Consider the following 22732-nt stretch of genomic DNA (forward strand, 5'->3'; position numbering starts at 1 on the left):
CTTGCAGCTGCAAACAGGGAACAAGACTAGGGGTTTGACCGTTGACCTTTACCTTTGTGTTTCTTACCAATCTGTTCTTCAGTGACACTCGGACAAAGAGTCCCAATAACTTGACTACCCACCATTACAGGGCTGAGGACAATCAAGAGGCAGCTTTGAGGATGAAAGAGCAATGTGCAGAGTTCAGTTTGCAATCTCTTCAGTCTTTTCCCACAATCACATTGAGGTCCAACCACTGGCTGAATTTGTGTCTCTTACCCCTGAATGTGAAGTGCTTTTCTGCATTTCACAGGGTTTAACAGATATCTTTAATCTCGTAAAATCTTGAATGTTGCCAAATTCCCCTGTGTAATTAGTGGTTGGGATTTGAGCCAAATGTATTGGAGTTAAGAAATATATATGTTGTACCTTAAATAGGCCTTCAATCACGCCTTTAATTGAGGTCAAATGAGATGGTCTATGGCACAACTGACGATACAGGGTGTGCCATGTATGCCAGGTAACCATAAAGTATACACCAGTGTTTATATGAGTGACTTAAACAAAGGTTATCCGTCCTGGATGAGGAAACTGTGATGCCACGTGTCGAAATATTGACAAACATCTGCATCCCATTCCTCCCTCATCGAGGCGGAATATGAAAGAGTAACAGCGGCCACAGCTTCCGAGCATCAACAACCGACACACATCGCCGGGATAGCCCGCTATCAGTCAGACGGCAGACACTGGCCTTGATAGATTGTCTGTCATGTTTTATCTGGGATGTAAGCGCGACGGCTGGGTCAGTCTGGCAACCGTGCGGGGTGAGGGCCAGCAAATCAATCGCATGGCCGCTTCCTTACCCAGGTGTTCAGCAGTTGGAAAGGGGGGGAGCTGTAGCTAGGAACCTTGGGCTTATATTCTTCGCTGCTTCTCTGACAGCTTCACTTGATATTGACACGTGGACAAATTAGGATACATTCTCCTGTCAATACACAGATACAATGTTATTGATGATGCCATTTAGCTTTTCTTTCTGAAGAAAGTCCTTTCATCGCTGACCCACTTGTCAAGCTCCCTTTATCTTTAGCTTATGTGTGCGTGCACATATTTGAGTCAAATAGAGTCAAACCGCACATTGCTATTACTTTGTGGGAGCTTACTTTAAGTATATGTTTTTAGTACCGTTAGTTTTGTTCTCTCACTCCAAAAAACAAATATCGGGCATCGCCTCTCCCTGTCTAATTCCAATGTACAAAGCACCTTTAGCAATGTATGACACACACAATAAGTCTTATTTGTTTTTTGTTTTAACCACCTATTTGTTGTCCGTCTTTCCATTTGTCTTTATTTAGCCTTATCCGACTGCTCTTTTATTTTTATTCTATATCAACATTTTTAAAAAATCTAAGGATTCTATATTCTCACTCCCATCTCCCACTACAATCATTCAATGTCTGCCTAGAATTTGTATCATATGACATTGCAGCTGCTGAATGAAAGATTCCCTGTGCCTCATTTCCGGCCTCAATCAGACGTGTTGCAAGATTTACGTGGATGCATGTTGAGGTACATGCCCCATGTGTTTGGTTTAATTTGTGGACATTTTGTCTTTTAATGTGCGGTCTCTCAGCATTGTGAGGTCAGGGGCTTTGGGAAGTTCAAGGGTTCACTGACTCTGTTCACCAAACCTAACAGGTCACTCAGCAGGTCAGTTAGAGATGCCTCTTCATTGTATCATGTTTTAATAGCATCTGCTGGACCACCAACTAGTCAGCTATTTCATTCTCATGATGACCGATAAGAGTATCCTTACCCCTTTTGGCTATTTCCTATATGTCTGAATGTCGAGCCCTGTTTTCACCCTCTTTACTTGCCCACCTAACAAAGGCACCTCATTTGCATGAGTCCCTGAGCAGGCATTGTTAATTGACTTAAGCCAGGATTAGTGTTAATCAGGTTTTGTGCCCTGGAACCATTGGCCAATCCTAACCTCATTATTTGATAGCAACACACGTCCTGTCAGCCCCCATCAAGCTGTTAATTAATAGAAGCCTGTGCACCCTGGTCCCTGCCTGAATTCTCTCTTTCCTCCCTATCCATCCATCCATCCATTCATCAATCCATCCATCCCCCCTCTCCCACCTTCACACCTAAGTCCCCTGCTATATCAGCAAAGGTCAATACGAGCTAACACACTGCACAAGCTGTGTATTTGTCTAGCCGTGTGGAGCTCGTCATCAACAAATAGACTCCATAGTGTCAAGTCAAGTATGAATGGATTTCAAGACCCACATGTGGGTTTGTTTGTGTCTGGATTAGCCTTCATGTGTTTGTCTGCTCACCCCTCAAAACCAGCTAAAAACTCACGACTGTCTCCTCCCACCCCAACCCTCCCCTCCATCTCTCCCACAGAGAGCTCTTACTGGCCCCCTGACATAATATGAGATAATGAGGCAAAGGATACATGATCCTTAGACTCTCTGACACCTCTGTCTCTGTATGCCTGCAGTCTCCCAGAGTTTGCCATTATCCAGCTGACCCACAAACGTAGCCCCTGAAATAAAAGATCTCATTTTTACATGGAGTCTGCACTTTTGCTACATGGTTGAACCATGCGAATTCAGCCCTAGTTCACATTTGTATCTGTTTGCATGCACTCTTTGTCACTTTGTGAATGTGAGCCAAAGGAGCAGTCCAGGAGCCATCCTGCCAGAATAATCAGCTCTATAATTAAGAGCTGTGAGTATGTCAACTGCTGTCATATACCCCCTTCTCTCTTTCTGTCTCTTTCACTCTCACTGTCTGTCTGCCTCTATAATGGCACTGCATTTGTCTCTTTCCTCCCTGCGCCTATGCAGAATGCTCATGACATTTATTGTGAAACTAATGGCGGTGCTTCAGTCCTCCTAATTGTAGGCTTTAATTGCAATAATTATTTACAAGCCTAATTAGAGCCTAGAGAGTGTCGGGGAGAAACACGAGTGCTGGTTGAAGGAATCACGATGGGTTTGTCAGGAGCCAGGAGAACAGTAAAGTGAATGGAGTGGTTATGTTTGGTCTATAATTGGGGGAGGCCATGTCTTCAAGGCTCCCTGCCTCTGTCATTCCTGCTTTCGCTGCCTCTTTTAGCTTCTGTCGGTCGCCTTCCTCCTTAGCGCTGAGATGGGGCTGCAATCACCGAGTGAAGTGCTCTGTAGCAGTTTCTGAAGCTGAGCCCACACACCAGCCCAAAGCAGCAGACTCGGTCCCCAGCACTGTGGTAGAGGTGTTTATGTTGAGGTCTCAGGCTGACTCTGTAGACAGAACTTTCCCGTTTGATGGGGCTGACGGCTCACTTCACTTCACCGCCAGCTGCCTTCCAAACGCGTGAATAAGTGTTTCATGTGTGAGAACATCTCACGTGCATTTGTCCCCAAGTACGTTTGTAGCCGTGTGTGTTGGTCCATTTGCTGCGGTTTGGCAGAGCCCCAGGAGGTCTTTTCTGTCTGTAGGTGTGTGTGTTTTGTTGTGTGATGCGGTCATGCTGCCAGGCCTGCAATATGCTCTTTGTCTGTCCTTCACAAGGCCAGTCGTAGCAAACAGGCTACAGCAGGAGAGCTGCTGTTTTTGATGGGCTAAACATGGCAGCTCAACTTCTTCTGCTTCTTCTTCTTCTTCCTCTTCATCTCTCCCGTTCTCTCTCTCTCTCTCTTGTCTGTTTGCTGTGGTTGTGCAACACATTCCCTGATTTCCACCACTACTCCCCCCCCCTTTCTTTTCTCTTCGTCTTCTTTCTTCTCTACTGTCAGTGCAGCGTCCGATGGGAGGACTCAATCCCACAATGCCATTCTCCTCTCCCCTGCGGCTCTCTCTGACAAAGCTGTCAGCCTGAGCCCTAGTGATGGATGTAGTTTTGTACAGTGCAGTGTGTGTGTTAGTTACTATTTGAATGTGTTATCTGATGTCGAGTCTGGTATCCTATTTTTTACTAATGTGTGTGCACACGTTCCTCTGTTGACCCTTTTGTTGATGTTGAGAGAAATCTGGACATTGCAGACATCATATGGGCCTGTGTCTGTGTTTCTTGTAAGAAATTAATGATTCGCTAGATAAGTACTGTACATAACGCATATTACAGAAAATCCTTGCTGCCACTCTTTAAGATGGTGGGCAAAGCTGTAGCTCGGATGTGCTGGGACGCAGACACACACTCACAGGCAAACATTTATCTATGTCTGCTTGTACATATTCAGATTCATATTCACATTCGGCTAAAGGAAGAAGATGAATGTGCAGGGAGGGATAACATATCTCTCGTGCAATATTTGAGGAATAATATTAGAAAGAGCACAGGCTAGATAAGGCCAGTGATTTAAACAGTGCGTCTGCAGACAGCCTGTTGAAATATTGCCCTTCTTGCCAACTTGTAAATCGGATATTTGGAGCCAGAAGGATCACATGGCAGTAATAGATAGGGCCACAGAGTGACGGATGGGGCTGTGCGGGGAGAAAACTACACAACAGATTTGTGGTAGACAAACACCGTTACCTACACTCTGAATTGAGGCAGCATCCAGAGCTGTTTAAAGTTCACAAATAACACTGTGTCTCTCAGAGGCAAAATGCTTATTTATTTCACACTCTCCAAAAGCAAGTGGGGAGCGGTTAATTTGGCTGCACAGAAGCAGCTGTCTGAGAGTCGCGGGATGAGAAGGAGAAAGAGACAGAGGGTGGAGAGCGAAGAGAGACGGCGGAGAGAGTGAGACACAAAGGCAGTTTGGGCTCATTATGTTGATTTTTTCCCCTCTTCTGCCAAACAAAAACACAGAGACACTCTTACACACACCACCGGAGATCAGTCACTGCTTTCTTTCTCCTTTTCACCCCACAGTTTCTTTATAGGAAAGTCTAATAATTTACCTGCCTCTGTCTCTATATATTACTCATAGAATTATATAATTAAATTAGATGAAATCATACAGGCTGTATTATAGGTCTGAGGAGGTCCTTCAGCCTCAGTAGTACTCTCATTAACGGATCACGACTGAAGTCCAGGAGTATTTTGTGCGTGATACACATGCAAACCCGCATAGCACAGATGTGCATATATGCAGACACACACACACACACACACACACACTCACACACACTAGTATTGTACTAATACACAACCAGTGTGGGATTAGATGAAGTGTCCCTCACCACCTGAGCCTAGTTATCAGTGCCCCTCCTCCCTATCTGTCTCTCTTTCTCATGTACAGAGATTAACATTCATCCAGGCGAAAACACACACCAACACACACGCTTACACTTATGCAAAAGCGACAGCCCTCAGAGCAGCGGGGTGTAACCAAACCCTTCATTTGTATGTACATCATGTACACTGGCAGAGACGCTGAGACAAAGAGAACAAACATCCTCACACGCATGCACACACACTGTTGCATGCACATGCACACAGTCACACAGTCACACACAAAAAAAACGTCCACGCTCCTGACATGCACTGTGGAGTCCTTTTGTGGATCAGAATTAATTTCTTTCTGCCTTCCCCTCTAAATCAATACCCCCATTGGTCAACAGACATCCGTAAGTGCGCCAGGGAGGTTTCCTAGCCTTCACACCCTCCCCAAACACACACACACACACATACACACACACACTCATGCCTGTTGATGTGTGATGGCCTCTGCTGCTTCCTTATTAACTCCTCACATGCTGACTGAAGCATACACCTCATTACTGGCTGCATTGGCAGTCTGGGATCCCGCTGAGAGACACACAGACATGTTGGACTATGAGACAGCCAGGCCAGAGATGCATGGAGAGAAAGAGAGGTACAGTGAAGTGACAGAAAACAAGAATGTCACATAGACGGGTGGGGAGAGAAATGGGTTCCGACAGGTAGATTGACAGCCAAGAAAATCTGTCAAAAAACGAGAAATTTAATGCACACAGAAAAGCGAAGACATAAGTAAACATAATAATGAGTGAGACGGGTATATAGACGGACATTTTGACTTTGACTACTATTAACTGTAGCTATGGACTGGCCTAGAGATATGGAGTGACAGCTACGGGAGGCGTTACGTGTAGGAGTAACTAAGTAACAGGGTGTAGTCTGTAAGTATCACTCATAGAAACAAACTCAGTCATGTGAAGTTCGCTACATATGCATTTATTTCCCTCAACTGGAGGTTAAGCACTCTTGAACTCCATTCAGTCACCACTTCAACCTTTTTGCAAAAGTGACTAAAGATTTTCCAACTCATTGCATATGTTAATGAGTCATATTAGACTTTGAAGTGGCTACCTTTCTGAGACCTTATACTGAAGCTGCATATAGGGTGCTAATGGGATGACGTTTTTTAGGTCAACCCCAGAAGTTTAGCATCGCACTGGTTCCCTTAATGGGATATTCCATTGGATTTTGGATTGTTGCATAAAATAAACTCTGTGGCAAACACAGGCTTATGATACTTACACGTTTTGTTCAGCCAGATAATCTTGACGCTTGAATACAATCGTTTTAAACACCTACACAACGGAATGAAAGTGCCAAAAAACTGGCATTTACAGTGTTAAGACAAGTGGTGCCAGTTGAGTTAAGATATTTCAAATAAGGTTAAATCTGATTCAAGCCAAACTGTGTCACACACTCACACATACACTAAGACAAACACTTCCACAGCTCCCTGTTTCCATCTCTTAAATGTCAGTGTGGGCCTTTACACCAGTTGCCAGTGAGCAAGCAGGATAGAAGGGGGCTGAGAGCTCAAAGTGGTCAGGCAGCATGGATGCAATTCCCTCCCCCTGTCCTCCTGACTAAATTACTAAGCAAAGAGGCCACCTCGACCGGAAACCTGCAAAGGGGAGCAAACACGGGAGCACAGAAGAGTGGGTTCAGAAGGGGGGAGGAAAAGAAAGATGAGAAAAGGCCAGAGGAAAAAATCCATGCACTTTCACATCCCATCACCAGTATCCATCTTAACATCTTTTAAAAGAGGGTGGAAAGGAAGGGAGTAAAGTCTGTTGAGCTATCATTAGCTGTGCTCGACATTATGCTATTATGTGACGCTAATAAAGGATGTTTTGTTTTTCTGCAGTAAGGTTAATAGTTTGCGAGTGCGTTCTATTAATGCTGGTTATTAGGAGTGAAAAATGACAAAGTAAAAGACACCGACATTCAGATATCTCGCCACACCTTAGCTTTTTTTATGAACAGCATTTTTGATGTAAGTTATTGAACAGCATCTATAAAGCTGTTGGCTCCCAGGTCTTCAGTGGTCTGCAATATATATATGAAGCACATACACACACAATCAAATCACCCCCACTTTTCAGGCTAACCTACTCCTCTGCTCTCCTTTGCCCAAAAAGAGGATTGAAGCCATACATAATTGATACACTCCTAGCTGTATCGACTGGTTGGATTTTTCATCCTGCTCACTGGTCGATTCCCTCACTCCATTATTTCTATGCTCTCGTTCCCTCCGCTGCCTCACATCCCCCCCGTGACTCCTCCCTCTAGTCTGTGATAGCTGAACACACACACACAAACACACACAAACACACACAAACAGAGATTAGAAGTCAGGCAGCCCCATCGTCCTCCTCCATCTTCCTTATTGCCCATTGTGCCACGCTGTCTTTAATCCATACAGTTGGCCATCAGTCCAGGGGACACATGTTGAAATCCAATGCCATGTTTGTGCAACTGTGTCTAAATGCATGTCCATGGGAGAAGGGCCTTTTATCTGTGTTTCTGCACAGCTGTTCAGTGTGTGGGGGTGGGCGGGTGGGGGGTGGGGGACTTGGGCTCTTCCTCCTTAAAGCAGAGAGAGGGTCAATAATTTGTTTAAAAATTGTATGTAGGTTGTACTTTTTTTTAAACAAATGCGACTTTCTAAGAATTCCAATGCCTTTACAGCTTTTTGAGATAAAATAAACAGGGTATCACTGGTCTTCATAGACAGATGTGTGGGTTAGATGGAATAATGCAGGTGGAGGGCAACACAGACAAAAATAATTTCAATCTGCCATAATTTTTATATTAATCGAATTTAGCTACTCTTTGTCATACAGTAGTAATTCAGCTGAAAATGTACTAAAAGACCAGTGGCATATGGGTTCTAGCAGGATGTAATTGAAATAAGGAGAGGAGCTTTCATTTTAGCCAGAGCACCAACACCAGGACTGAGCAACCAAACACATGAGCGACACCGACAGAAACCGCAAATGTCTTCGCCGCATGAATTCCACCGCAGACACCACAACAATGACTGCTCTAGACCAGAAATGTCACGATGAAAACATTGAACTGTATTCTCAGTTATGCAGTTAGCGTTGACACTTAACGGACAGTCAGCTTCAGAGTTCAAACTGCGGTCAGAAGACACACGCCTGACCTGTTCTTCGCCTTCTTTTCCTGCCTGGCAGTTTGTCTCCTACCAGGCTGTTACTTCTGATGAGCTGCCAGGGACCAGGCCTGCCCGGGTCTGAGGGTGTACAGGGGCCCTAATGTGAGGATGGGGCGGGCTGTGGTGTCGGGGCTCCCCACCCATGCTCATAGTTTTATCAAGCAGTTCTGCTTGATTAAACTGCGATGGCTAGATATGAACCATCGTCTAGTATCAATTCAGAGAGAGTTAGTGTAGCTGCCCCCCCTTCTTTCCTTCTGACTTTAAACCCAGCTTGTGTGGTGCTGTTGCTGTTTTCAATTGACCCAAATCTAGGAGCTCAGGCCAAATCCAATAAAGAAAATGAATGTGTGCATGTGTGTGCCTCTCTGTGTGTCTTCTCTTTGTGTGGGTGAATAGACAGAGAGAACTCAGGAAAAGATGGACTGAGAGAGCTGGCTATGACAATAAAGGTTAAAAGCTCCCATTTTCACACAAAATCCTGTTTGGAGTATGCGAGATGGCTGTTTGTAGATGAGGCGAGCTGTATCATTTCATTTTGCCTTTCATTTTCACTCTCCAAGAGCCTCTTTAAAATCAATAAATGATATTTAGTCTGAAAGCTATCTCCTGTACTTTAAAATCAGTTATTCTGAAAACCACCGCAGTAAAATGGGGTATGACCTTCAGAAAACACACAATAGTAGTGTATATCCCAACTCCCATTCATCCAGAACCTATCCTGCATTAGTGCTGGAGACAGTTCTTTAACAAAAGTATAAAAGTTATACCAGTGGAGGAAAATCAATATGTGTATTTCCACACAAAACTCATCAGGGAGGCCTCTGACATCTGTAACAACAACAACAACAACAAAACAACAAAGACACGTATTCTAAAAGCAATATGCCTTCAAGCCGGAATAGAGCGGTAGATTTTCAACAGCACGTCTCCAAGGTCATAGCTTTTAGTTGTTTTATTGTATGCAAGTGATGAGGACGATGTTTATGTGCAGCCCATTATGTGCACATGTGGTTGTAATTAATTACTTTTACACATTTGCTGAATGCGGGTTTAAGTCGTCATCAAAGCTCCCAGCTGTTGTGGTGTCTTTGCAAAGTCTACTCAAGGCCTCCAAGGGACAGCACCCGCGAACCCCACAACAACCACATGCATGCCCGCTCGGTCCCTAATCAAGCTGGGCTGTGGTTGGTGCGAGTCTCGTGGCCTTTGTTATCCTTCGACCAGCCACAACACTTCAACAGAACCCCTCACCTCTCTGCTCAGGGCCAGCCAGGCTTAGGATGAATATTGAGGACTGGGTTGAACCACTCGCTGACCTCTAAGTCTAAGACAGCAAAACAAACAAAAACCTGTAAAACAGGTTGAACAAAGAGATTGATTTCAATGCAAAGTTGAGTTTTGAGTGAGAATGCTACTCCCAGTGGGTGGATGTCAACAGGCTGGAGGAGATGGCCACATAACTACAGAGCGGATTTGTTTGGGTCTTAGAGAGTATAGTGGGAGGATTTTGTGCATTGAGGAATAGAAGACCAGAAAGGAGGAGCGGAGAGCGAGAACGAGATGGGGGGGAGATGTGGCTGCTGTCCTTAGGAAGAGCCTCAGTGGGATTACTAGAGCAGATTAACGAATGGCCGTCCTCGTGGAGTTAGTCTGGACGCAGGAAACATTGGTGGCCGGGTCACTGTGGGAGTAACAGACTCAGGGGACATGTAGATTTTATTGCTTTTCATTCATTCAGCAGCAAGTGTTTGCTCTGCTTTTCTGCCTTTTGTCATTAAGCCCGCTCAAACACACACACACACACACACGCACACACACACACACACACACACACACAACCCTCCAATGCTTTCCCCCCCGTCTCTCTCTGCTGGAATGGGTATTGTGTTCATGATCGATGTGCCTCATTCCAGTGACGTGGTAGCCTGGCTAACTCTCATTAAAAATGGATAGGGTGTAGGGGAGCCGCCAGTGTGTGTGTGTGTGTGTGTGTGTGTGTGTGTGTGTGTGTGTGTGTGTGTACACGTGTTTAAAAAGAGGTGTAGGTGGCAGGAAGTCCCAGAGGTGCCAGCTGTTTACCATGCATTGCTGAAGGTTGGAGAGAGTGGTGGTGGATGTGGGGGTGTTCCTGAGGTCAGAGCCAGGCCTGTTGCCTTGGCAACCACTTGCAAAATAGCTTCCTCTGAATTAGTGGTGATGGTGGGATTTTTCTCTTTATGCTGCTTTCTCTCTTGCTCAGCATGGCGAGGCACATCTGGCACCAGAGACCACGGGTCTCATCAGAACACAAAACAATGAGCCGCTTCCACTCTGCTCTGTCCTCCTTTTATCCCTCTTTTTTTTCTCAGTCTTTCTTCTTCTTTTTTTCTTTTTTTTTTTAAATATATATCCTGCCCCTGTGCCCCCATCTATCACAGAGACACAGTCGGCATGGCTGGGTCCCAGAGCAGCAAGGCAGAGGGGCTGAAAGGGAGCCTCCTCCATTCACAGGTGGCCAAAAATAGCATTGGAAATGATTTGCAGTTTGAATCTTATCATCTTATCAGCGTATGTTTTTACCTCAAAGGCAGTAAGTAGCATGTTTATGATGCAATAGCCACCCATAGCTCTCTGTTTTTTGTTGTTGTTAGAGTTGTTTTCAAACTGCAACAAGAATAAGCGACATCCGTTATTTATAAAAGTTACACAATGATATTTCTCATGTTGGTAGTCCCTTGTGGCTCTCAAGAGGTTGGATTTAAAAGCCTTCTTAAAGTCCCAGTGAAAACGTAAGCGAGAGTGTCTTTAGCTCTGTACTGTGACGTATTCCCCAGGGAAACTGAATATTTGAGCGCTGTACAGTCACAAGAGAGATTTAAAACAAATCCTTCACATTTGATTGGACCGCTTACAAATGGGCCGGCTTAGAGTTAAGCGTGATAGGGAGCTCCAGAGGACTGTTGGCTCCACACACATACCTCCATCACCTGTTGGTCGATTCTGAGGAGAATGAGGGAGAGATCAAAGGAAAACGTTGCCAATTTTTAACCGTCCCTGAGTCACTGCAGCGAGTACGTGCGGATGAACGGCCCGCTGTACTATCCGCCTTGCAGTAGTTGAAACCCAAAGTTGTTTTGGAAACGAAAGCAACATTTTTGCCCACTTATCCCTCAACACACATCTACCATTTCTCCATGTTGCTCTGTTAGCTACTAAGATCCAACGATGAAGTGCAATTTTACATAACTGAGCGTCACCTAATTTGTGCAAGATGAATCATTAAAAAACATTTGAAACCGCTTCACAGAGAGAAAACAACCAAAACAAGAGATTTTGATTGACTGATAGTTTATGTATTTTTTTATATTTGGCATTTAACAACAATTAACACAGGGACACTGGATTAAAAGTGTGAAAGTGTATCTTTCGTTTCACCGGGACTTTAATTACACAGATATCCTGTTAGGTTAAACAATAAAGCATAACACTCTTGCATTAGGGCTGGGCTTTAATACTAGAGCCCAAATCCCTATAGGTTTCAGTAACAGAGAAGACACCCCTGCTTTAGGGGAGCTGACGCCTCTTCAAGATCGGCCTTTGAAAGTGAAGAAGCTGTTGTTTTAACCCGCGGCTGTCAGTCAGTCACCCAGGCTGCTCCAGTATGCGACTCCTCTGTAGCCTCTCTGGTTGAATAAACCCCCGCTAAGGCCGTCTTAAGCAGGAATTGTATTAGCATTGATTTACCAGAGCACAGTACTTCTCACCGACAAGGCCCTCTAACTCAGGTCAGCTGTGGATGCATGAATGTGTTCAGACGGCAGAGAAAGTGGGAGGCAATATCAGATTGTGCGCTGTGCTTCTTTGTCTACCTTGAAAGCTCAGCAACAACAATCTGCACATCCGTTACGGCGCTGTGGGAGAAGGGGCTTCATTGTGCAGCCCTGCTGTGTTGAGTGACTGTAGCGTGTGCTGGGCAACAGCTGCTGTGATCCCCCGCAACCCTCCCTCCAACCCTCACCTCCACTGCTGGCCCATGCTGGTCTAAACATCAATGAACTCTCTCTTACACACACACACACACACACACACACACACACACACACAGACACACACACACACACACACACAAACACACAGTATATACAGCACAGCAATGTATACACGTTATGTCTTATTTTGTCCTTTTTCAGTTCTGATGTGTTGGCTTTCCTGTTTACCTCGCTCTCCTCCTTCTATATTACCACCCTACCTATGTGTGTGTTTCAGTGTGTGTCAGCTGCCACGGGATGTGTGTGTCTGTCTGTCTGCCTTTAGACACCGCTCCATAAGGGACACCCCCAGCTCCCCCCACTACTCCCTGACGTTCCCCCTGCTGACAGCTGTCTCCACACTGTAACCCTTTCATGGCTGGGCATCTGTGAAAGTTAATACTACAAAGTTTCGTCATCCTCTTTTGGGAAGGATCTGAAATCTCTTTTTGGGTTGAGAGGGGCTTCACTTTGAGATGCGCACACAGGCTGTTCCCCCGGCCGCGTTTCTGGTGGGCTTGTTTCTCATCAGTTGCAGCTTCTGCTGCTGATGTGACCCTGTCTGCAGCTCATTACAGCATGCCACCTGTTTGTCCTGAAGCTAGGCGAGACACACACACACACACACACACACACACACACACACACACACACACACACACAAATAGAGTTTGTTGAGGTGACAGGGGGTTAATCTAACAGGAGTGTCCGTGGCGTAGCTGCCACATAGAGCAGGGACTGTTGACGTCCCACTGTGTCAATGGCTTTCTTTGTCCCCTGGGCCCGTCTTTCTGTTGCCGCAGGGTTTAGGACCAGCAGGCAGACAGGTGGAGGGTTATTGAGCTTTTGAGGAGCAAAGACAAAACAAATACAAAAAATGGAGCACATGTAGAGTGCTGCAGAGTTGACGCGTTCCTGTCGGCCGACCCTGAAGTTAGCGTGCCATTCGTTCCTTCCACGATTTTTCTTTTTTTTTAGGATTATTGCAGAAAATAAGCTCTGAGGTAAACGTTTACTATACTTACACGTTTTGTTAGAATATAAATGAACTACTCTACGGTTGCGTGACTTCACGTCACCACCGTGAGGATAAAGGCGGACAAGTCAGCGAGATCATGCTCAGTATAATCTCAATTAGGCTTTTTTTAAGACACGTAAAAGCTTCAAAACGTAAGAATAGGGCATTTACTTACATATTTTACATTGTGGAACAAAATGTTTAAATATTGTATGCTTGTGCTTACCACAGACCCTATTTCAGGCATTGTACCAAAAATTCATAAAACTCACTGACTTTTAGACGAGAGGACCAAAAGTGCAAAAATATGAACCCATATCCAGGTTTTAGGACTCATTCCTGCAGCACTCTGTTGCTCCGAGTTTTCCCAGCAACTGACAGTTTTGCCAATGACAGCTTTTTGTAGGCCATGCAATAATAGGCGCACGTTACACATGTTGCTGTCAGCTGTTTCTTTTAAATTGATATGGTGTAATAAAGAAAATATCTTGATGGACACCCAGCTGTTATCTATTCCTATAGCTGACAGTTAGTTCCAGCCCGTGGTGCTATTAGCAATTAATATCACCCGGTTGTGGGCGATTTGCATGGGGTTCGATAAACACTTAAAATGTGTTATTTGCACCGTTCATTCACTCCCCCACATTTTGCACAGGAGCAGTGAGGTTTGAGCTGAACAGGGCACACACTGTCAGAGTGGGCTGTCATTATCCAACAAAGACAGACAGGACTGAAAATTAATCAATTTTAGACTCTTACTCTTCTCTTGCTGTGCAGTGCTTGTGTGTCAGTGTTGCAGTGTGTGCTGTGTGCGTTGAGATGCAGGTATGACCAGGCTAGCCCCACGGCCCGTACACTTGAAGACATACACACACACACGCACACACACACACGCACACACACACATACACACACACACACGCACACACACACACTGACCTCCAGATCGCACAGACCTCTTCTCAGACAGACTGAGTGCCATGTGGCCGAGCAGAACCTTGTCTGGCAGACAGACAGATACACAGCTAGATTCACACACACACACACACACACACACTCATTATATATAACTGACAGACGGATGAGAGCATGTTATGTAGCAGCTGAAAGAAAAAAGGCCCATCCTGTGGATCACACAATAACTCAGCTGACACACACTCAGTAGTTGGCTTGCTGAGATGTGTGATTTGATTCTAAGTGCTTCTCTACTCAGCCGTCTTCACATAATGTAAATTATCAACCGTGTATTCGTGTGAATTTAATGTCAATCGCATAAGCGCACAGATGTTTGTTCTTCATTCAAATGATTGTAGTCCAACGGCCCTGTGTGGATTAGCGTGGATTCGTGGGTGTGGAGTGTGTTTGCTTTGTGCTGAAAGTGCTTATTCAAATACTTTGCTGTTGACACTTTCAACATGCTTAGCTTTGAATTCTCTGCTCCATTCATTTATAAAAAGAACTAAAGCGAACAGCTTGCAGAACGACATAACTAATTACTTTTTAGTTTTAAAAATATTCCGCGATCATCTATTTGTTTAACGAAGAGTTTACAATACGTTGTTTGTGTATACGTTTCTAATATAAAAATGAGCGTTACACAAGCTGGTAAAAAATTGCTCTGTCATTCTCCAATTTAAATTTGATATAATCAAGTCAGACTTGAGAAAAGTGTCTGTCACTGCTCCTCCACATGCAAGTGTTCCTGCACAGGCTCTCCCCAGGTGGACAGATGCCTCGGTGGAGACAAGAGCCTATTGATGGCAGAGCAACAGCTTTCTCTGGCCAACTGATCCCACCTGCTCACTGCTGGTCCTCTGGCTTAAGATAAGATATATGTTAAGATAACAGTTGCCGTGCAGTTGACGTCGCACACATTGACACACGCGGGCACACACACACACACATTTGAGGCACATCATCCCCATGTATAAGCAGTCAACATAAAACATCACATATCATATACGACATATATGTCATGGAAATATCCCATTCAAATTGCTGGCCCGTGAACGACGATGTTTGTTCTTGTTTAATATATGTGGACGAGCAAAATATGTGTTCAATCATCTGTTGGTGTGCGATTGAATGGGCATTCCTTTAGCCTCTTTGTGTGCATCTTGTGATGTGTGTTGCGCTGCCTGCACTCTGACCCCTGACCCTTTCATGTGATTTCAGGTCACCCAAGTTCCAATCGAGTCATGTGAGCAGTATGCGACCTGTGGAGAGTGTTTGAGCTCCGGGGACCCACACTGCGGCTGGTGTGTCCTGCATAACATGTGAGTATCATCATTCGGTCAGTTTGCTGATACTTCACACACAATCATTCTCCAAAATGGCCTGCAGATTTCCTCCCACAAAGGCAGACAGGTTTATATTCTCTCAATGTTTATCAACATCAAATCACGTTTAGGGATAGAAGTCTGGAAATGGTTGTGTAATTGCCTCAGAGTTTCAGTGCTGGTTCTGTAGTAACATGACTTGATATTAACATGAAATGACAGCACTCGGTTGGTGTATGACTTACAGGAATTTAAAAGACACAATAAATTACCAAAAAGGAATATCATATACCCTTTTTGCTGTGCCTGTATGCATCTTTACTGGACATCTGGTGAAGCTTATATTTGTTGAGCCGGGTCCAGAGCAAGTTAGCATATATTTACCTCCCGCTGTTGCCTTAAGAATATGCATAGAAGCCATGAGTGACACCTGCTGGAACTGAAGCGCTATTGCAACACGACTAACTTCTAGAAAGCCAGACATAAGAAATAAACTGTATATTTATTGGATATTGGGTACGAGTCATTCATTGTGATACTCATATGTAAATTGAGCTGACTGTAGTTTGATGATATGATGTAGAGAGTACATTGGGGACACAAGATGAATGTGACTCACTACTAAAGAAGCCAGAAGACATTCAGCTCTGTCTCCATCTCTCCCCCTTTGTTTCTTAAACACACACACACTCTCTCATCAGTCCGAGGTTCTTCTGAGCTGATGTGTGTTGAATTCCCCACTTACAGCCTCTCCTGAATGCAGCCCCTCTCTCTAAAGGTATAGCTGAATATTTGTGTGTGTCAGAGCCCCGCCGCAATCATCATTATCGTGATGGCGGCCCCTGCAAAGTGCACTTAAAGTAATTTACATCACTCCAAAGCTGGGACAGGACAAATAATTGCCTAGTGACAAGGTAATTCAGCATGTGCCTACGGAGGTACGGGAGGGGCTGGCTAAAGCTCTATATTCTTTGCAGTCTGCGTGCCTTCACACAGGGATCATTTACCACAACATTAGCCTTTGTGCTTCGCTGATAATCACATGCTATTTTGTAGGTGTGGTAGGGAATGGAGTCATATTAGTTAGTAGGGATTGGAGTCCACAGCGCGTTAAGGGTGGTGATGCTAAAAGGTGATTCCTTTTTTTAAGCTGTTATGGCGAAAGCAGCTGTGAGGTGGGAACAGCTGTTTAGTGTGCAAGTGCCATCCTGGAGTGTGTTGTGTGTGTGCGTGTGTGTGTGTGTGTGTGTGTGTGTGTGGGGGGGGGGCTCGTGTGTAAACGTGTGAGCACGTGGGTTCGATTTTTGAGGTACATGCACAAACACTTGCGTGGACCGCTGTACTGTACCGTGGGGGAGAAAAGGTCAGCGCTGTAATTCACGTCAGATCAGCCATCTGTTCCCTCAACACAGTGGACCTTCGTGCCACCTGTCTCTGGTCCTAACACACCGTTCTCTGTCCTGACCCTGCAATGAGTGTGCCGGGACCCCTGTCATTCTGGCTGAGTTGCTGCAGAGAGGAAAGTTAAAGGAAGAACAGTTGGCCTCCTCTTGCTGCTGCTCATGTGATATGTGCGTTTTCAATTTGTGCATTATAAAACGTGAGGCCAATGCCGGAAATTAAATTAAAATAAAACAAAAAGAAAAGATGCAATAATGTCTGACAGAAACACATTTTTTGAATACAGACCTTGCCATTGCCTGCTTGAGCTCCTTCTACTGTAAGCAACGCATCCATGTCATGTTTCCACTTACCATTACATGCCTCTACACATAAATATGATGTGTGTGTCTGGATAAGAATAAGAATAAGAAGAAGGCATTTAATTTATATTCTATATATATGTAACTTCAATGCGACCGGTTGACGATGGCCTCTGTTTCAGGTCACGTCTCTCTGTATAACGGTGGCTGATAAAACTATTTCAGGGTACACATGGATCAGAAAATATTAAGCCATTCATAACAAATGTAAAAAAACATCTCATCATGCCATCTTGCATGAGAAGCAGCAATGACATGTTGATGATGTATCAGAGTTGCAGGTGCTCAATTAATTATGTAATATTGTCAATCCTTTTTGACTACTTGCAAGACAGTTGATAGAAACAGGTACTCATTTATCAGAAAATGTAATTGTAAACAAGACTAATGACGTCGTAAATTTAAAATGTGATAATCCCAACGGGTCTGAAGGGGTGTGCTTTATGGGATTAGTTAGCATGGAGACTGCACACATGTACAAATAATCAAGAGTAGAGGGAAGTATCTGGGTGCTAATTATTTTCATTATTGTTATCAGTGGTTGATGGATTTGAATGAAAACTTAGTGAATATGTGTCCCGTTAGAAATCGGGAAGGTCTGTGTTTCACCAAAATATATAATAATATAATAATATATAGAGTATTAATTATGTACATGCTGTCAAACCTTCCGAGTTAACATTTGATAAGTCGTCAATTACCTCTATTCGATTTTCTTTTTAAATGTTCATTCCACGTCTTTTTTCCTTTGTTGTAAAGCACTGTGTGGAAGGTGCTATACAAACAAGTGTTATTAGTTATAGTAATAAGTATCTGTCGAACACTGCTGGAGAAAAGCAGCTGCACCCTTCTGTTGAAGAGCTCCCCTCTTCCCACTCACCCGAAATTAGATTTCTTGCCAGCCGTGGTGCCATCTACAGCTGTGATGCTACCGCTTCCTTCTGCCCCCTTCTCCCTGAAACCATTGTTGATTTTATAAAATTACCTTTCCCCCTCTCCCATGTTTGTGTGCACCTCCCTCAGCTAGCGTCTACGGTATGCCACTCATCTCCTCTCAGCTCAGCACAGCTCACTACAGCCTTGTCTCCCATTTAGACACCCTTCCCTCTGGAATAAGCTCTTCCACACTCCAGAGATGGTTGGCTTGCCACACATAAACATCTCTCGCTTTGATCAGCCCCTCCCACCCCCACGCCCCTCCTTCTACAGCTGCCATCCACCATATCCATCCTCCACTCTTCTCCTCCACCCATTGTGTCCCCCTCCATCATTCCTTTATGTCTGGCATGTATGCTCATTGAAGTGCAGCATTCTAAGGTGGCTAATTAGGAACATAGGAGGACATTAGCTTGGTTTGCGATGATGAGAGAATGCCAAGGAGGCGGTGAGCTGGTCAGGAGTGGCGTCTCTGTCTTCCCTGTCTTTCTGCTCGCTTTCTTCTTCCTCTGATTCAGTGCGGAGTGAGCCTCTAAAGTCCTTTAATTACCAGCAGCTGCTAGGCATCCACTGAATGCACGAAGAATGAGAAGGGGGAAAAAAGAGAGGGGATAAGAATGAGAGAGGGGGAGAGTGTTTGATGCTGCACACTCATCGGCCCACAAGACCGAGCAGCATTTTGATTGCAGCTCAAAGGGGAGCTCATCATCTCCAGCGCTCTTCAGTCAAAGTCCTGTGAATGGGTAGTTCAGCCTCCGTCTGACCACAATCCAAAAACATGGAGCTGTGGCGATTTCTCTCCGTTGCTCCCTCCCTCCCTCCCTCAGCCATGCTTCTCATCACTGTTAGATTAGCTGTCTAATCATACCCAAAAGAGGCTTTTCCATCTCGAAATGCCCCACATCACTCTATTGTTGTACCTGCATCCGCAGGAGAAGACGAGAGGTTTTGTTGAGATTTGTCAGGATTAGTCTGGACTTCTATCCAGAGGGCTGAGATAGGGATCTAGTGCCAAGGTCAGCATGTTGACCAGTATAGCTTGTTTCAATATTATTATTTATATGATAAGAATTACATCTTGACTCAAGTAGTATTCACAGTATGTAAAAATCTGCTCTAGCTTGTTGTATAGATGACAGCTTAGAGCTATTGGTGTAGTAGGCCCCTGCAGAGAGTGAGTCAGCATTTGCTGTGAGCAGAATAACATATCACTACTACACTGTGATACTGTATTGTACTGTACTGTCAATCTGCATGTAGCTGAACTGCTCCATTCTGTTCCAGCAACAACCCACACAGCAGCAGCCTGAATGTCACAGCTGTCCACTTGTCAGAAATCGGTGCTACGAGCTTAAATGCTGCCAAACGATTTGTTTGGCAGCATGGATTTGGAGCATATTATACGGGTACACTTTGTCAACTGCACGACTAGGGGTTTGAGGACAGTTCTTCAACAAAATGGTCTCATTTTGGAACATGAACCATGATTTGAGAGAAACAAGCTTGGCCTTAAACCGATACACCACAGCCCTATCTAAGTACAACATTTCCCCATGAGCCAGCACTGGGGCAACAGTGGCATAAAGACTATGGAGGAAGGACTATGGGGAAGGAGCCAGGTTAGGCATTAATGGGATATGAATGCATACAGAGGGAGAGAGTCAGTCTAGGCCTTCTAGCAGCGTAACTTGGGGCTGGTCCAAGGCAAGCCTGAGCCAGCCCTAACTATAAGGGTTACCAACAAGCAATGTCTTAAGCCTACTCTTACATCCTGAGAGGGTGTCTGCCTCCCAGACTAAAACTGTGATGGTTCATCCAGGAGAGGAGCTTGATGCAGCTTTTTCATCATTGTGCGACACACCAACCATACCATGTAATTTACCAGTGGCAACAACAATTAGCACAGCAATGAAACTGGCTGCTTCAGCCCATTGTTGATGTCAGACTGTGTGTCTAATGGCAGACTCATCAGCGACAGCCGCTGTTAGCAGTCGGAGGGAAGCCGCATCCATCTTCCCAATTGTGCCTAATGAGATATCGATCACGGACATGCAGGTCTATCAATATTTCCATAGATTCCTCGCACATAGAGCTAGTACATGTTGGCTCCATGATTTTTGAAATACTGCACCAGTACGTGTATAAGTTGGCAGGCTGCATATAATACAGTTAATGATCCTAAAAACCACAGTGTGTTTGTACCTTGCTCGCTCACTCATTTTCTGTTTGAGATGCTTCCATCCCCTCACTGCTAGGTTTCTCTGTCCTCAGCCCACGCATGTAAAGCTAAAGCTGCTGCAGAACACTGAGCAATAGTCTCTTCATAAATCAGTTTTTCTCCCTTTATCTTCCCTCTCTTTCTCTTTTCCTTTACCCTCACCCAACACCTTTAACAGAGGCTGACTTGATTTGCATAAACCTATGTGTGTGTGCACATGTGCCTCTGAGTGTGTTTGACTCAGTTTACACCTTAATAGCTTCCCAGATCCATGAGAAGATGAAGTGTATGGGCTGTGGCCATACTGTGCTCTGTGTCCCGTGGGACGCTGTCCCGCAGTGACATTAACAGTCGCCACAGAAGACGGACTGTGAGTTGCTTCTTTTGGTTTGACCCCTGACATCAACTGCTTTCTTATCATTATTCCTCCTTCGCTTCCCTCCGTAACTCCTGTGGTATGCATTGAAATGGATGTTCTCACACTTTAGGGATGCAACAGTTAGAAACAAATGCCCTGAATCACTCAGAATGAGAACAAAACCCTAAAGGAAGGAAGGAAGTTTGTGTGCGTTTGTGTGCGTTTGTGTGCGTTTGTGTGCGTTTGTGTGTGTTTGTCTGCGTTTGTGTGCGTTTCTGTGTGTGTGGACATAATACATCACCACTCTCATAATCATTCCTCTTTTTATGTTTGAAAAACCCCGGTGCAGTCACGCTTCATACGTGTTTATGTTAACATGTGTTTCTGTTGAAGGTTCCATTCAACCAAATCAAATCATCCCAGTGATTCTCTAACATGATGGACTAGTAAAGCTTTGTTAAGCACCATCAAATATTCAATATACATCTAGTTCTTCCTCACTGTACCTTCATCATGCCACCCTTCTTCTTTTCACATCCCACTCTGCCTCCAAACCATCTGTTCTATGCTGTCAATTTCCTTTCTATGTGGGGTTTGTGGCCTGGCTCTAGCAAGGGAAGGAAGGTGCTTTTAAAATGGCTCCCCCTCTGAGCTGCAATCAGACAGTCCTTCACACTTCCATTGAAGTCCTTAGATGTGGTAAGGGAAAGGGAGGAGGGATAGAAGAACGTGCGTGTGTGCATAAATGAATGAAAGATTTTATTGTGAGGGACTGCATTATTTTATGTTTATTATGTATGTGTCTGTGCACGTTTATGTGGATACATGTTTGAGTGTATGCATTTTTTGTCTGTGGCTATGTGTCTGTTTGTTCTCATGTGAATGGGTGTGTGTATTCATAAGTCTGATTGTCTGTCAAAGCTTGGCACAGCAGAGACAACAGTGTAATTGCTTGTCCAGTACAACATAATAAGAAGCAGACATTGGTGGAACAGACCCTGAGGTTTGGCCTCTGCTAACCCCACTCTCTCACTCTGTAACATTTTATGTTGCACTCACACAACACTCTGCACATTAAATAAAGGTTAGGGATTTAGATCACAGTGCAAACGTGTGTAGAGGCTTTATTTGCACCAGAGCAGCCCACACAAAAAGCACAGGAGACAACAATATGCTGTCCTTTGTTTTTTTTATTTTTATTTGTCTTTTCTCACTTACCTTACAAGTCTGTGTGAAATGTGACTGCCACTTACAACTGCATTGTAGTTGGAGTTGTAGATGCCAGAGAGGTGTAATAATAGAAATGAAAGCAGCTATTTCAGCACCATGGACAGGGCTTAACACCCAGGCTGCTTCCAGCAGCGGCTGGAGGGCAAATAGTTCCTTATTACAGGAGACCGGCTGAAAGAACGCCGTGCATGTGTTCTGCCAATCTGTGCATATACATGGAATTGTGTGTGCAAGTGTTCATGTTTGTCTGTGTTTTGAAAGAAATTCAATGTGCGTACCCCCCTCAGGAATGTGAGTGATGGAACACAAAGCATCGGGGAAAGCTACTGAGTGACAGGCCAGGGCCAGACAGGAGGATAAGGGGGGTGTACAGGAGAGGGGGTCAGGAGGGGGAATATGAGGGAGGCAGAATTCTAGTCAACACTCAGTGGCATGCACTTCAGCTAATGAGAGAGTCAAGGGGTCAGTTTCTAACTACACAGAGATAATGGCCATCTCCTGAAACCATGGCAACAGCAGCCATCCTGCACCCCCCCCCC

The 22732-nt window shown here is 44.7% G+C and overlaps 1 protein-coding gene across 1 annotated transcript in view; it reads left to right on the plus strand.

Moving 5' to 3' along the window:
• Nucleotides 1–22732, plus strand: part of plxna2 (plexin A2) — a 146106-nt gene that overhangs the window by 52184 nt on the left and 71190 nt on the right. Inside the window, exon 4 of the mRNA XM_034537733.1 lies at nucleotides 15585–15685. Within this exon, the coding sequence (XP_034393624.1) occupies nucleotides 15585–15685 (101 nt within the window). The remainder of the gene's footprint in view (nucleotides 1–15584; nucleotides 15686–22732) is intronic.

The sequence above is a fragment of the Cyclopterus lumpus genome, chromosome 7, assembly GCF_009769545.1.
Source record: "Cyclopterus lumpus isolate fCycLum1 chromosome 7, fCycLum1.pri, whole genome shotgun sequence".
In the NCBI taxonomy this organism is placed as follows: Eukaryota; Metazoa; Chordata; class Actinopteri; order Perciformes; family Cyclopteridae; genus Cyclopterus; species Cyclopterus lumpus.